Raw genomic sequence first — 16003 nt, 5'->3', positions numbered from 1 at the left:
CGTATAATATTGCTGTCATACATTTATAAAGAAAAGCTAACCGTTAAAAACTAAAACTAAAAAGAAAACCACCTTCAGAGCAATAGTGTATCGTAATTCATCATAAAATGTGTATTTACTCTGCTTGGTTTAACTCTTGCAGACAGACAGTAAGTTTAATTTCCTGTTTTATGGTCCAAATGGAATAATGTGGAGGCATATTTTATGTTTGACTTAGGAGGATCCACTGTATGAAGAAGGCATTAATGTCAGATTGGTAATCATCATACACTAAACTGTCATTTGAGTGGACTTAGTGGTCCATTGAGGCCCTTAATGATGTTGGGTCTCTGCTTGTGTGAGGAATGCTCTGTTTGCATCTGTGTTCTTCATATTACAGACCTGGTCCCCCTGGGATGGTATTGAAGGCTAGCCGATAAGGCGCAGCCGCGCTGGAGGCAAATCATTAATGGTTCTTACTATATTGCTCTATTCCAACTACAGGCAACATATGTTGTTTTGCCATCAAAGTGTCTTCATGTCATCAATGTTCTTTCTGCTCCTTTCCTTCACCACTATGACGTGTCTTTGTAAGCTTTGGTTCAACTTGCAAACTCACTAAGAACCTTTTCCAAGTTTGTCACTGACTAGTCACCTCTGTCTTCTCAGGCTGGACTAAAATATATTTCATTAATCAGCATATTGTCTGGACTGTAGAGCCACACCCACTAAACTTTAGAAGAAAACATAGTTTTCTATAAGCTGCAGATATATACTTTGCGAACTGAGGTATTTACACAGAAATATTCTGTAAATGTTTATTTACGTGTTTCCAAACGGTGTCTGTAAGACGGCTGATCAAACATAACACAAGTCCTGGACCCACTATTTCTACTGAATATGAAGCAAGGACCGCAGTCGTGACTTAAACCTCCCAAGGGCTCCAAATAAACCAATAGCACACTTAAGCCTTCACAATAAGATCCCTGTGCGTTACTTCCTTTCTGACTGAGCTAACAAAATAAGTGTCTTGGAATGTGGTGTGCGGATCGATACCAGGGGCCATATTTAGCAAGCTTCTTAGAATTACTCCTAAGAAGTCTGCTAAGAGTTGATTTAAGAGTAAATAAATTCTTCGCTGAAAGCTGCACTTAAAATTTAGTTATCAAGTGTCTTACTCACACTTTCAGCGAAGTGTAGGACTGAATCTTAAGTGTCACACTCAGAGCTGAATTACGACATTACTATGTGCCGTAAACGGTATTTTAGGTGACGTAATTTCTGTGTCCATAGAAATGACCAATCACGGAAGGGAATCCCTTGTCTAAGAATAAAGAAATATCTTAGAAATATTTAAGTGGACAATGGGAGTGTATATTTTGACAATAAACTACAAAATAATACAAAACAAACAATATTGGCAATGAATCAAAAATAAATGTTTTCTTTTTGTTGCACCTTTCCTGCTTCCTGTTCCCAGACCGTAGTCGAAGAGTGCAGGGGAGACACTTCTCCAGGGCCAATGTATGCTCGGGGCAACACCCTTCACTTTACCCGGCAGTGGGTCTCCACAGCGGACGACTTTAGAGTGAATGATGAGTCCGGCGATTAGTTGCAAATCTTGCTTTATTGATTGCTTGCACACAGCCAATCCAACACAAAACAAACTAGTCCCGCCCGCACTCACGCTACCGCTCCCTCTCTTCTCTCGCCCACACACTCACTGACGTCACTCACCTCACATGCTGTCACCTATTAAAGGGCCACACACACACATACGTTACTCCTCATAACATTTTCTTTCCAATTCATTAATTACCGTAGGCAACTAACTTGAAACTGGTGTGGGTGGCTCTATATATATACTAGCCCACTGCAGCCACATGCAGAAATCAACATGGAATCGAAAATTATTAAATCTGTGACAAAAATAATACCCGCTCTTTCTAAACGATACCGTTTGATCAGCTGCTCGTCATCAAACAAAGCCAGGACATCCTTCCGCTCCCAGAACGTTGGCGCACGTCTCTCTCGCCTCAGTGCCATCCCCCGCTGGCAACTCCTAACCACTTAAGACACCTCTGAAGGTCTCTTAAATATCGTGGAGAGTAGGAGTGATTCTTAGACTTAAGAAAGTTGATAAATAGCTTTTATTCTTAAGTTTGAGAGTAGGACTAAATTTCGCAAATTCTTAGGACTTAAGTGTAAAATGGCACTCTAAGACGCTTGATAAATACAGGCACAGATCTTTATGCTCTGATATCCTTTCTTAAATCAAAAATATAGACACTTTTGATAAATTTGTTTGGGGGTTCCCTAACTTTTTCCACCAAGGGCTGCACAGTTAAAGGTCAAAGAATGCGAGGGCCCTATTGAAATGTTGAATTACAAAAAATGCTAAAAGCAGATTGTTTCAGGTTTGTATTAGAAGTGACTGATTACATTATTATTAATTATTAGTTGGAACATTTCAGTTTAGGGTTAACCCATAACCTAGTGTCAACAATTCATTATTAATGTTCAGTTACATATTTAGCAATGTTCATTGTTGTCATTTTTCAAATTGATTACTTTGTAAGTTTGTATTTAATATTTTGATTAACTAACTAAACGTTCTCCTCTCTGAGCTGCCACCTTACCTAGGTGAGGGATCAGACAAAGAGCAGCTCGAAGACCTCAATGAAAAATAAAACCTATGGACCCAGATTTCCCTCGCCCGGACGCGGGTCACCGGGGCCCCCCTCTGGAGCCAGGCCCGGAGGTGGGGCACGATGGCGAGCGCCTGGTGGCCAGGCCTGCTCAGAGAGTACGGGGTATCGGACTGTCTGATTGTGGCGGTCCGCTCCCTGTATGATCAGTGCCAGAGTTTGGTCCGCATTGCCGGCAGGAAGTCGGACACGTTTCCAGTGAGGGTTGGACTCCGCCAAGGCTGCCCTTTGTCACCCATTCTGTTCATAACTTTTATGGACAGAATTTCTAGGCGCAGTCAAGGCGTTGAGGGGATCTGGTTTGGTGGCTGCAGGATTAGGTCTCTGCTTTTTGCAGATGATGTGGTCCTGACGGCTTCATCTGGCCAGGATCTTCAGCTCTCGCTGGATCGGTTCGCAGCTGAGTGTGAAGTGACTGGGATGAGAATCAGCACCTCCAAGTCCGAATCCATGGTTCTCGCCCGGAAAAGGGTGGAGTGCCATCTCCGGGTTGCGGAGGAGACCCTGCCCCAAGTGGAGGAGTTCAAGTACCTCGGAGTCTTGTTCACGAGTGAGGGAAGAGTGGATCGTGAGATCGACAGGCGGATCGGTGCGGCGTCTTCAGTAATGCGGACGCTGTATCGATCCGTTGTGGTGAAGAAGGAGCTGAGCCGGAAGGCAAAGCTCTCAATTTACCGGTCGATCTATGTTCCCATCCTCACCTATGGTCATGAGCTTTGGGTTATGACCGAAAGGACAAGATCACGGGTACAAGCGGCCCAAATGAGTTTCCTCCGCCGGGTGGTGGGTCTCTCCCTTAGAGATAGGGTGAGAAGCTCTGCCATCCGGGGGGAGCTCAAAGTAAAGACGCTGCTCCTCCACATGGAGAGGAGCCAGATGAGGTGGTTCGGGCATCTGGTCAGGAGGCCACCCGAACGCCTCCCTAGGGAGGTGTTTAGGGCACGTCCGACCGGTAGGAGGCCACGGGGAAGACCCAGGACACGTTGGGAAGACTATGTCTCCCGGCTGGCCTGGGAACGCCTCGGGATCCCCTGGGAGGAGCTGGACGAAGTGGCTGGGGAGAGGGAAGTCTGGGCTTCCCTGCTTAGGCTGCTGCCCCCGCGACCCGACCTCGGATAAGCGGAAGAAGATGGATGGATGGAATAACTAAACGTTTATATTTTAAGTTTTTTTTTTTTATTCTGAGAGCTTAATATTTTAGACCAGGGGTGTCAAAACTTGTTTAGTTTATAAAAAAAAAAGAAACTGGTATATTTTTTTTACTTATCGGTATCAGTGATACCAGTCTGCATTTTAGAAATAAAATAAAATGAGTGATGTTAAAGGCTTACATGTTTACAGAAATAATACTTACATGCCATTTAATGACACTTTTCAATAACAATTCCTTTTTTCAAAATGACCCTTTGGAGTTTGAATAGACTGTAGTGTGAATGTAAAGTTAAAGTGTAAGAAAAAGGAGACGTGCAGCTGAAAGAAAGAAGCATAATGCCCAGCCCTGATCACTAACATCTTTTATTCTGCTGTCTTTCACCATGTTGGTTGTTCATGTTTGCATCCATGTCTGTCTCCTCTACTCTTGTCTTTCTACTCAATGTTGATTCTCTTCACATAGGACATATTAGTGCAGTAATGATAATGGTGGGCAATGTTTGTTTTGTTGGAACTCCCAAATGATTCTCTTCCTTTGTCCTTCCTCAGGCGCCGCTGTCAACCTGACACTGGTGACTCCAGAGAAGGCCATTAAGTTGGCTGCAAATGACTTCTTTCGACAACACTTGGCAAAAAATGGGTAAGATTTTTCAGGCGTCCGCTGTAGCTGTCCTACATAGGACCTAGTCCAAGGACATGGTGCCATTTGCTGGTTGTAGCTCAAATGTATGTCTTTTCCAACTCTAAATCTGATCAAACGCATACAGGACTACCGTTTTTTTCAGACTATAAGCCGCACTTAAAATCCTTTCATATCACAAAAGTGGACAGTGTGCCTCCTTTGTCCCACACACCATTAGACTGTACAACTCCTCTCTGGGGGGAAGGGGGGTACTAGGATGACATTAGACTGTACAACTCCTCTCTGGGGGCAGGGGGATACTAGGGTGACTGGATGCAAAACAATAATAATACTGAAATAAACTGCAACAAAAAAACAGTGCAATACATTTTCATAACATGGTCACTACTGCCTAGTTTCTCTTGTTATATTATTCTTATTTTCTATTTTATTTCCATTTATACCTCCATTATTTACTTTTTACTTTTCAAATTCAATCTCAATTATGTACACTGCTGCTGGAATTTAAATGTTCCTGAGGGAATTCTCCTGAAGGAATCAAAGTACTATCTATCTTAGAACACTGATGCATTAAAGGCCTACTGAAAGCCACTACTGCCGACCACGCAGTCTGATAGTTTATATATCAATGATGAAATCTTAACATTGCAACACATGCCAATACGGCCGGGTTAACTTATAAAGTGACATTTTAAATTTCCCGCAAAACTTCCGGTTGAAAACGTCTCGGTATGATGACGTATGCGCGTGACGTCAATATTTGAAACGGAAGTATTCGGACCCCATTGAATCCAATACAAAAAAGCTCTGTTTTCATCGCAAAATTCCACAGTATTCTGGACATCTGTGTTGGTGAATCTTTTGCAATTTGTTTAATGAACAATGGAGGCTGCAAAGAAGAACGTTGTAGGTGGGATCGGCGAATTAGCGGCTGGCTGCAGCAACACATCCAGGAGGACTTTGAGATGGATAGCAGACGCGCTAGCCGCCGACCTCACCTTGACTCCCTCCGTCTACGGGCCGCCGACCGCATCTATGATCGAGTGAAGTCCTTCGTCGCTCCGTCGATCGCTGGAGCGCAGGTGAGCACGGGTGTTGATGAGCAGATAAGGGCTGGCATAGGTGCATAGCTAATGTTTTTAGCATAGCTCTGTGAGGTCCTGTTGCTAAGTTAGCTTCAATGGTGTCGTTAGCAACAGCATTGTTAAGCTTCGCCAGGCTGGAAAGCATTAACCGTGTATTTACATGTCCACGGTTTAATAGTATTGTTGATTTTCTGTCTATCCTTCCAGTCGGGTTTATTTCTTTTGTTTCTATCTGCAGTTAAGCACGATGCTATCACGTTAGCTCCGTAGCTAAAGTGCTTCACCGATGTATTGTCGTGGAGATAAAAGTCACTGTGAATGTCCATTTCGTGTTCTCGACTCTCATTTTCGAGAGGATATAGTATCCGAGGTGGTTTAAAATACAAATCCGTGATCCACAATAGAAAAAGGAGAAAGTGTGGAATCCAATGAGCCAGCTTGTACCTAAGTTACGGTCAGAGCGAAAAAAGATGCGTCCTGCACTGCACTCTAGTCCTTCACTCTCACGTTCCTCATCCACGGATCTTTCATCCTCGCTCAAATTAATGGGGTAATCGTCGCTTTCTCGGTCCGAATCGCTCTCGCTGCTGGTGTAAACAATGGGGAAATGTGAGGATCCTTTCAACCTGCGACGTCACGCTACTTCCGGTACAGGGAAGGCTTTTTTTTATCAGCGACCAAAAGTTGCGAACTTTATCATCTATGTTCTCTACTAAATCCTTTCAGCAAAAATATGGCAATAACGCGAAATGATCAAGTATGACACATACAATGGATCTGATATCCCTGTTTAAATTAAAAAAATTCATTTCAGTAGGCCTTTAATCTGCTTGTGCTTACCCACTTCCAAGCAATGTTATTTGCTACATGGTGTAATAAGTGTGACCAGTAGATAGCAGTCACACAAGAGATACCTGTGGACTGCAGGTTGACGCCTGTTCAATAAATGAAGCTAGCAAGTACCTGCAAGCAAGGTGTTTCATTGAGAATATAGAACATTACACACGGTGCTCAAAACTCTCAACATGTTTTTGCAGGACTTTAGTAAGGTACGAAGACTCACCGCTTGATGGATTGTGAGAGCATTACGGCTACCATAGTCAGACGTACTGTGCTTCAACATACAGTATTATTATGGTGTGTATAAGGACCCAAAGTGACCCCTATTAGGAGACATATTGTCTGGTGTTTGTTTGGCAATATTATGAAAAACCAACTTTAGTTAGTACCTGCTGATGTGTATGAGACATACTGTAAGTCCCCAGAGTGTGCACACATTGTAGTCAATAACCTCCTCATTGTTCTCTATCCTCTTGTGAGGCATTCATTGCCTTTTCTAATCAATGCTAGCGTACACTTCTAACATGCACACTCTCTATGGAAGTGCTAAAAACTAGCGCTACAACAAAGATGACGGGGAGAAGACTCTGTCAAAGTGGAGGCATGTAGATAAGACCGCCTACAAAACGGCACTTCCTGAAGAGACTGTCTGAAAGTGACTTGAAGATGGTGTGTAAGAACATCATCTATGCAACATTTGGAGCATGACATGTTGTGTAGACCACAAGGACGTGTTTACATGAAGAAACCACATCATGACACCTTTTAATGTACTTTTGTTTGGAAATAGACCTGCTCACCCTTTTTTATATGCAACATGAACAGAAATAGCACATAAAGAAAATGTGTTGACTGCTGGCCTCTTAGTTAGCTGACCATCCGGCTAGCTTACTTGTTTGCTCTTTGAGCCACAACCTTGTTAGTAATCATATGTGGATGATGACAATCCCACAACCTTGTTAATAATCATGTGTGGATGATGACAATCCCACAACCTTGTTAATAATCATGTGTGGATGATGATAATCCCACAACCTTGTTATTAATCATGTGGATGATGACAATCCCACAACCTTGTTAATAATCATATGTGGATGATGACAATCCCACAACCTTGTTAGTAATCATGTGTGGATGATGACAATCCCACAACCTTGTTAGTAATCATATGTGGATGATGACAATCCCACAACCTTGTTCGTAATCATATGTGGATGATGACAATCCCACAACCTTGTTAGTAATCATATGTGGATGATGACAATCCCACAACCTTGTTAATAATCATGTGTGGATGATGACAATCCCACAACCTTGTTATTAATCATGTGGATGATGACAATCCCACAACCTTGTTAATAATCATGTGTGGATGATGACAATCCCACAACCTTGTTAATAATCATATGTGGATGATGACAATCCCACAACCTTGTTAGTAATCATGTGTGGATGATGACAATCCCACAACCTTGTTAGTAATCATATGTGGATGATGACAATCCCACAACCTTGTTCGTAATCATATGTGGATGATGACAATCCCACAACCTTGTTAGTAATCATATGTGGATGATGACAATCCCACAACCTTGTTAGTAATCATATGTGGATGATGACAATCCCACAACCTTGTTAGTAATGTGGATGGCAATCCCACAACCTTGTTAGTAATCATATGTGGATGATGACAATCCCACCACCTTGTTAGTAATCATATGTGGATGATGGCAATCCCACAACCTTGTTAGTAATCATATGTGGATGATGACAATCCCACAACCTTGTTAGTAATCATATGTGGATCATGACAATCCCACAACCTTGTTAGTAATCATATGTGGATGATGACAATCCCACCACCTTGTTAGTAATCATATGTGGATGATGACAATCCCACAACCTTGTTAGTAATCATATGTGGATCATGACAATCCCACAACCTTGTTAGTAATCATATGTGGATCATGACAATCCCACAACCTTGTTAGTAATCATATGTGGATCATGACAATCCCACAACCTTGTTAGTAATCATATGTGGATGATGACAATCCCACCACCTTGTTAGTAATCATATGTGGATGATGACAATCCCACAACCTTGTTAGTAATCATATGTGGATCATGACAATCCCACAACCTTGTTAGTAATCATATGTGGATCATGACAATCCCACAACCTTGTTAGTAATCATATGTGGATGATGACAATCCCACAACCTTGTTAGTAATCATATGTGGATGATGACAATCCCACAACCTTGTTAGTAATCATATGTGGATCATGACAATCCCACAACCTTGTTAGTAATCATATGTGGATCATGACAATCCCACAACCTTGTTAGTAATCATATGTGGATGATGACAATCCCACAACCTTGTTAGTAATCATATGTGGATCATGACAATCCCACAACCTTGTTAGTAATCATATGTGGATCATGGCAATCCCACAACCTTGTTAGTAATCATATGTGGATGATGACAATCCCACAACCTTGTTAGTAATCATATGTGGATGATGACAATCCCACAACCTTGTTAGTAATCATATGTGGATGATGACAATCCCACAACCTTGTTAGTAATCATATGTGGATGATGACAATCCCACAACCTTGTTAATAATCATATGTGGATGATGACAATCCCACAACCTTGTTAGTAATCATATGTGGATGATGACAATCCCACAACCTTGTTAGTAATCATATGTGGATGATGACAATCCCACAACCTTGTTAGTAATCATATGTGGATGATGACAATCCCACAACCTTGTTAGTAATCATATGTGGATGATGACAATCCCACAACCTTGTTATTAATCATATGTGGATGATGACAATCCCAACACATATTTGGTAGTAGGCAGCCAGAAGGTCTAGTTTCATGTCAACAGAGGTCACAACGCAGGAAGTAGATTACCTGAGGGGGCGGGGCTACAGGGGAGAGTTAGCAAATAGGAAGTCAGACACTTCCATTACATGGGAGTGTCAAAGGTTGGGAGGTGAGAAGACTTCTAAATTCCAATGTAATGTCACAATTGCAGCAAATGCAGTCTTCTTTTTCAACATTCTTTCAGAGTTTGTGTGGCAGTACTTTGTGTTGATAGAAATGTTCCTGTTTTTTCTGAAAAGGCTCACATGCTAGTTATCATTGTTATCAAGTGAAATGTGTTGAATACAAATGTATGTGTCAGTGAATGTACTTGTAATACCAACTATATCACTCATGTAATACTAACTATATCACTCATGTAATACTAACTATATCACTCATGTAATACTAACTATATGATGTTGCACTCATGTAATACTAACTATATCACTCATGTAATACTAACTATATGATGTTGCACTCATGTAATACTAACTATATCACTCATGTAATACTAACTATATGATGTTGCACTCATGTAATACTAACTATATGATGTTGCACTCATGTAATACTAACTATATGATGTTGCACTCATGTAATACTAACTATATGATGTTGCACTCATGTAATACTAACTATATCACTCATGTAATACTAACTATATGATGTTGCACTCATGTAATACTAACTATATGATGTTGCACTCATGTAATACTAACTATATCACTCATGTAATACTAACTATATGATGTTGCACTCATGTAATACTAACTATATGATGTTGCACTCATGTAATACTAACTATATGATGTTGCACTCATGTAATACTAACTATATGATGTTGCACTCATGTAATACTAACTATATCACTCATGTAATACTAACTATATGATGTTGCACTCATGTAATACTAACTATATCACTCATGTAATACTAACTATATGATGTTGCACTCATGTAATACTAACTATATGATGTTGCACTCATGTAATACTAACTATATGATGTTGCACTCATGTAATACTAACTATATGATGTTGCACTCATGTAATACTAACTATATCACTCATGTAATACTAACTATATGATGTTGCACTCATGTAATACTAACTATATCACTCATGTAATACTAACTATATGATGTTGCACTCATGTAATACTAACTATATGATGTTGCACTCATGTAATACTAACTATATCACTCATGTAATACTAACTATATGATGTTGCACTCATGTAATACTAACTATATCACTCATGTAATACTAACTATATGATGTTGCACTCATGTAATACTAACTATATGATGTTGCACTCATGTAATACTAACTATATCACTCATGTAATACTAACTATATGATGTTGCACTCATGTAATACTAACTATATCACTCATGTAATACTAACTATATGATGTTGCACTCATGTAATACTAACTATATCACTCATGTAATACTAACTATATGATGTTGCACTCATGTAATACTAACTATATGATGTTGCACTCATGTAATACTAACTATATGATGTTGCACTCATGTAATACTAACTATATGATGTTGCACTCATGTAATACTAACTATATGATGTTGCACTCATGTAATACTAACTATATGATGTTGCACTCATGTAATACTAACTATATCACTCATGTAATACTAACTATATGATGTTGCACTCATGTAATACTAACTATATGATGTTGCACTCATGTAATACTAACTATATCACTCATGTAATACTAACTATATGATGTTGCACTCATGTAATACTAACTATATGATGTTGCACTCATGTAATACTAACTATATGATGTTGCACTCATGTAATACTAACTATATGATGTTGCACTCATGTAATACTAACTATATCACTCATGTAATACTAACTATATGATGTTGCACTCATGTAATACTAACTATATGATGTTGCACTCATGTAATACTAACTATATCACTCATGTAATACTAACTATATGATGTTGCACTCATGTAATACTAACTATATGATGTTGCACTCATGTAATACTAACTATATCACTCATGTAATACTAACTATATGATGTTGCACTCATGTAATACTAACTATATGATGTTGCACTCATGTAATACTAACTATATGATGTTGCACTCATGTAATACTAACTATATGATGTTGCACTCATGTAATACTAACTATATCACTCATGTAATACTAACTATATGATGTTGCACTCATGTAATACTAACTATATCACTCATGTAATACTAACTATATGATGTTGCACTCATGTAATACTAACTATATGATGTTGCACTCATGTAATACTAACTATATCACTCATGTAATACTAACTATATGATGTTGCACTCATGTAATACTAACTATATCACTCATGTAATACTAACTATATGATGTTGCACTCATGTAATACTAACTATATGATGTTGCACTCATGTAATACTAACTATATCACTCATGTAATACTAACTATATGATGTTGCACTCATGTAATACTAACTATATCACTCATGTAATACTAACTATATGATGTTGCACTCATGTAATACTAACTATATGATGTTGCACTCATGTAATACTAACTATATGATGTTGCACTCATGTAATACTAACTATATGATGTTGCACTCATGTAATACTAACTATATGATGTTGCACTCATGTAATACTAACTATATGATGTTGCACTCATGTAATACTAACTATATCACTCATGTAATACTAACTATATGATGTTGCACTCATGTAATACTAACTATATGATGTTGCACTCATGTAATACTAACTATATCACTCATGTAATACTAACTATATGATGTTGCACTCATGTAATACTAACTATATGATGTTGCACTCATGTAATACTAACTATATGATGTTGCACTCATGTAATACTAACTATATGATGTTGCACTCATGTAATACTAACTATATCACTCATGTAATACTAACTATATGATGTTGCACTCATGTAATACTAACTATATGATGTTGCACTCATGTAATACTAACTATATCACTCATGTAATACTAACTATATGATGTTGCACTCATGTAATACTAACTATATGATGTTGCACTCATGTAATACTAACTATATCACTCATGTAATACTAACTATATGATGTTGCACTCATGTAATACTAACTATATGATGTTGCACTCATGTAATACTAACTATATGATGTTGCACTCATGTAATACTAACTATATGATGTTGCACTCATGTAATACTAACTATATCACTCATGTAATACTAACTATATGATGTTGCACTCATGTAATACTAACTATATCACTCATGTAATACTAACTATATGATGTTGCACTCATGTAATACTAACTATATGATGTTGCACTCATGTAATACTAACTATATCACTCATGTAATACTAACTATATGATGTTGCACTCATGTAATACTAACTATATCACTCATGTAATACTAACTATATGATGTTGCACTCATGTAATACTAACTATATGATGTTGCACTCATGTAATACTAACTATATCACTCATGTAATACTAACTATATGATGTTGCACTCATGTAATACTAACTATATCACTCATGTAATACTAACTATATGATGTTGCACTCATGTAATACTAACTATATGATGTTGCACTCATGTAATACTAACTATATGATGTTGCAGGCAGGGCTTGACTGTCTTCAAAGAGATGCTAGCTGGTTGTGGTGCAGGCATGTGTCAGGTCATTGTCACCACACCCATGGAGATGCTGAAGATACAGTTGCAGGATGCTGGCAGACTGGGTGAGAAGACATAACAATGATGGAAACTATATGTTTGAAAAGTATGATCACACCTGTATTAATCATTACCTTAGAATGTTGTCATCTACCATGATGCGTACCCCTAGTCAGGCTTGCACCATTATGCCTAAAATAATTCTCACCATTATGTTGATTCAATTTGAAATCACGATTAATAAAAACAAATAACCATTAATTTGAAAACAGTATTTTTGCACCACCAATACACAACTTTAAATAATAAAGGATATAAATTAGTAATGAATACACAAGTAAAATAATGTCAGTAATAGCAATAAAGTTAAATAATAGCAACTTTTTGAAACCTTTATTTTGTAAAAGCCGTCAGACCGGAGTGTCGCACAGCGCTGTTATTGTGGAGGGAGGAAGTGTGTGGCTGTGTTGTGTGTGTGTGTATGATTGTTTGTACATTGATGTTACATCCATGATGTCGTTCACAACAACACAACAGATGAGATGTGTTGTGTGTGTATGATTGTTTGTACATTGATGTTACATCCATGATGTCGTTCACAACAACACAACAGATGACATGTGTTGTGTGTGTATGATTGTTTGTACATTGCTGTTACATCCATGATGTCGTTCACAACAACACAACAGATGACATGTGTTGTGTGTGTGTTTGATTTTGTACATTGATGTTACATCCATGATGTCGTTCACAACAACACAACAGATGACATGTGTTGTGTGTGTGTGTATGATTTTGTACATTGATGTTACATCCATGATGTTGTTCACAACAACACAACAGATGACATGCGTTGTGTGTGTATGATTGTTTGTACATTGATGTTACATCCATGATGTCGTTCACAACAACACAACAGATGACATGTGTTGTGTGTGTATGATTGTTTGTACATTGATGTTACATCCATGATGTCATTCACAACAACACAACAGATGACATGTGTTGTGTGTGTGTGTGTATGATTGTTTGTACATTGATGTTACATCCATGATGTCGTTCACAACAACACAACAGATGACGGTTGTGTGTGTATGATTGTTTGTACATTGATGTTACATCCATGATGTGGTTCACAACACAACAGATGACATGTGTTGTGTGTGTATGATTGTTTGTACATTGATGTTACATCCATGATGTCGTTCACAACAACACAACAGATGACATGTGTTGTGTGTGTGTGTATGATTGTGTGTACATTGATGTTACATCCATGATGTCTTTCACAACAACACAACAGATGACATGTGTTGTGTGTGTGTGTGTGTGTGTGTGTGTGTGTGTGTGTGTGTGTGTGTGTGTGTGTGTGTGTGTGTGTGTGTGTATGATTGTTTGTACATTGATGTTACATCCATGATGTGGTTCACAACAACACAACAGATGACATGTGTTGTGTGCGTGTGTGTGTGTATGATTATTTGTACATTGATGTTACATCCCTGATGTGGTTCACAACAGATGAGATGTATTTTTATGTTACAAAAAGTTGTAATGATAATGTGATGAATTGTCCGGCCTACACCAGCAGAGTTTTTCTTGCCCAGCATGCATGTTGAAAGTGTGTTTGTGTTGTTCTCTCCTCAGCGGCCCAACAACAAAAGCCCGTAATGGCATCCCCCACCAAGCTGGTGGCCCCCACCACTCTGCTCAGCCGGTCCTACAACTCCTGCACCGCAGCCACGCCTCCGCGGGCCGTGTCGGCCACACAGATAGCCAAGGAGCTCCTCCAGACTCAGGGTATCCAGGGCCTCTACAAAGGCCTGGGGGCAACACTGATGAGGTACCTACTTGTCCCCCCCCCCCACCAAACATCTACCCTGTCTTCACATCTAAAGCATGCTCCTTCTTCTCAGGGACGTCCCCTTCTCCGTGGTCTACTTCCCCTTGTTTGCTAACCTCAACAAACTGGGCCAACCAGGTCCACAGGAATCCTCACCCTTCTACTGGGCCTTCCTCTCAGGCTGTGTGGCAGGTTCTGCTGCTGCCGTGGCTGTCAACCCCTGTGATGGTGAGTCTCAGGTCTGAAACCAAGTGCTGAGTCCTCCTCCTCCTAATACTCTCTTCTTCCAGTGGTGAAGACCAGACTGCAGTCGCTGACCAAGGGCTCCACCGAGGAGACTTACAGCGGAGTAGTTGACTGTGTGAGGTGAGACACCCGTACCTCAACATCACCTGGTAGTCCAAGTAGAGAACCTCTTGATGATCTTGTCATACTTTGTGTCCACAGTCAAATCCTACCTGCTAGTTTAAGTAGAGAACCTCTTGATGATCTAGTCATACTTTGTGTCCATAGTCAAATCCTACCTGGTAGTCGAAGTAGAGAACCTCTTGATGATCTTGTCATACTTTGTGTCCACAGTCAAATCCTACCTGGTAGTCAAAGTAGAGAACCTCTTGATGATCTTGTCATACTTTGTGTCCATAGTCAAATCCTACCTGGTAGTTGAAGTAGAGAACCTCTTGATGATCTAGTCATACTTTGTGTCCACAGTCAAATCCTACCTGGTAGTCAAAGTAGAGAACCTCTTGATGATCTTGTCATACTTTGTGTCCATAGTCAAATCCTACCTGGTAGTTTGAGTAGAGAACCTCTTGATGATCTAGTCATACTTTGTGTCCACAGTCAAATCCTACCTGGTAGTTGAAGTAGAGAACCTCTTGATGATCTAGTCATACTTTGTGTCCACAGTCAAATCCTACCTGGTAGTCAAAGTAGAGAACCTCTTGATGATCTAGTCATACTTTGTGTCCATAGTCAAATCCTACCTGGTAGTTTAAGTAGAGAACCTCTTGATGATCTAGTCATACTTTGTGTCCATAGTCAAATCCTACCTGGTAGTTTGAGTAGAGAACCTTGTGATGATCTAGTCATACTTTGTGTCCACAGTCAAATCCTACCTGGTAGTTGAAGTAGAGAACCTCTTGATGAT

General features: G+C 39.3%; 1 protein-coding gene across 4 annotated transcripts in view; it reads left to right on the top strand.

Annotated features, from left to right (window-relative positions):
- Positions 1-16003, top strand: part of slc25a55a (solute carrier family 25 member 55a) — a 29341-nt gene that overhangs the window by 10149 nt on the left and 3189 nt on the right. For 2 of the 4 annotated variants that reach the window (XM_062038177.1, XM_062038178.1), the window contains exons 7-11: positions 4389-4479; positions 12957-13075; positions 14658-14853; positions 14927-15081; positions 15144-15219. In XM_062038177.1, coding sequence (XP_061894161.1) covers positions 4389-4479; positions 12957-13075; positions 14658-14853; positions 14927-15081; positions 15144-15219 — 637 coding nt within the window. Of the gene's footprint in view, positions 1-379; positions 4365-4388; positions 4480-12956; positions 13076-14657; positions 14854-14926; positions 15082-15143; positions 15220-16003 lie in introns of those variants that run through there. The other 2 variants (XM_062038179.1, XM_062038176.1) reach the window with 2 other exon arrangements.

This window comes from Entelurus aequoreus, linkage group LG26 (genome assembly GCF_033978785.1).
Source record: "Entelurus aequoreus isolate RoL-2023_Sb linkage group LG26, RoL_Eaeq_v1.1, whole genome shotgun sequence".
In the NCBI taxonomy this organism is placed as follows: domain Eukaryota; kingdom Metazoa; phylum Chordata; class Actinopteri; order Syngnathiformes; family Syngnathidae; genus Entelurus; species Entelurus aequoreus.
This window is presented reverse-complemented; position numbering and strand designations above follow the sequence as displayed.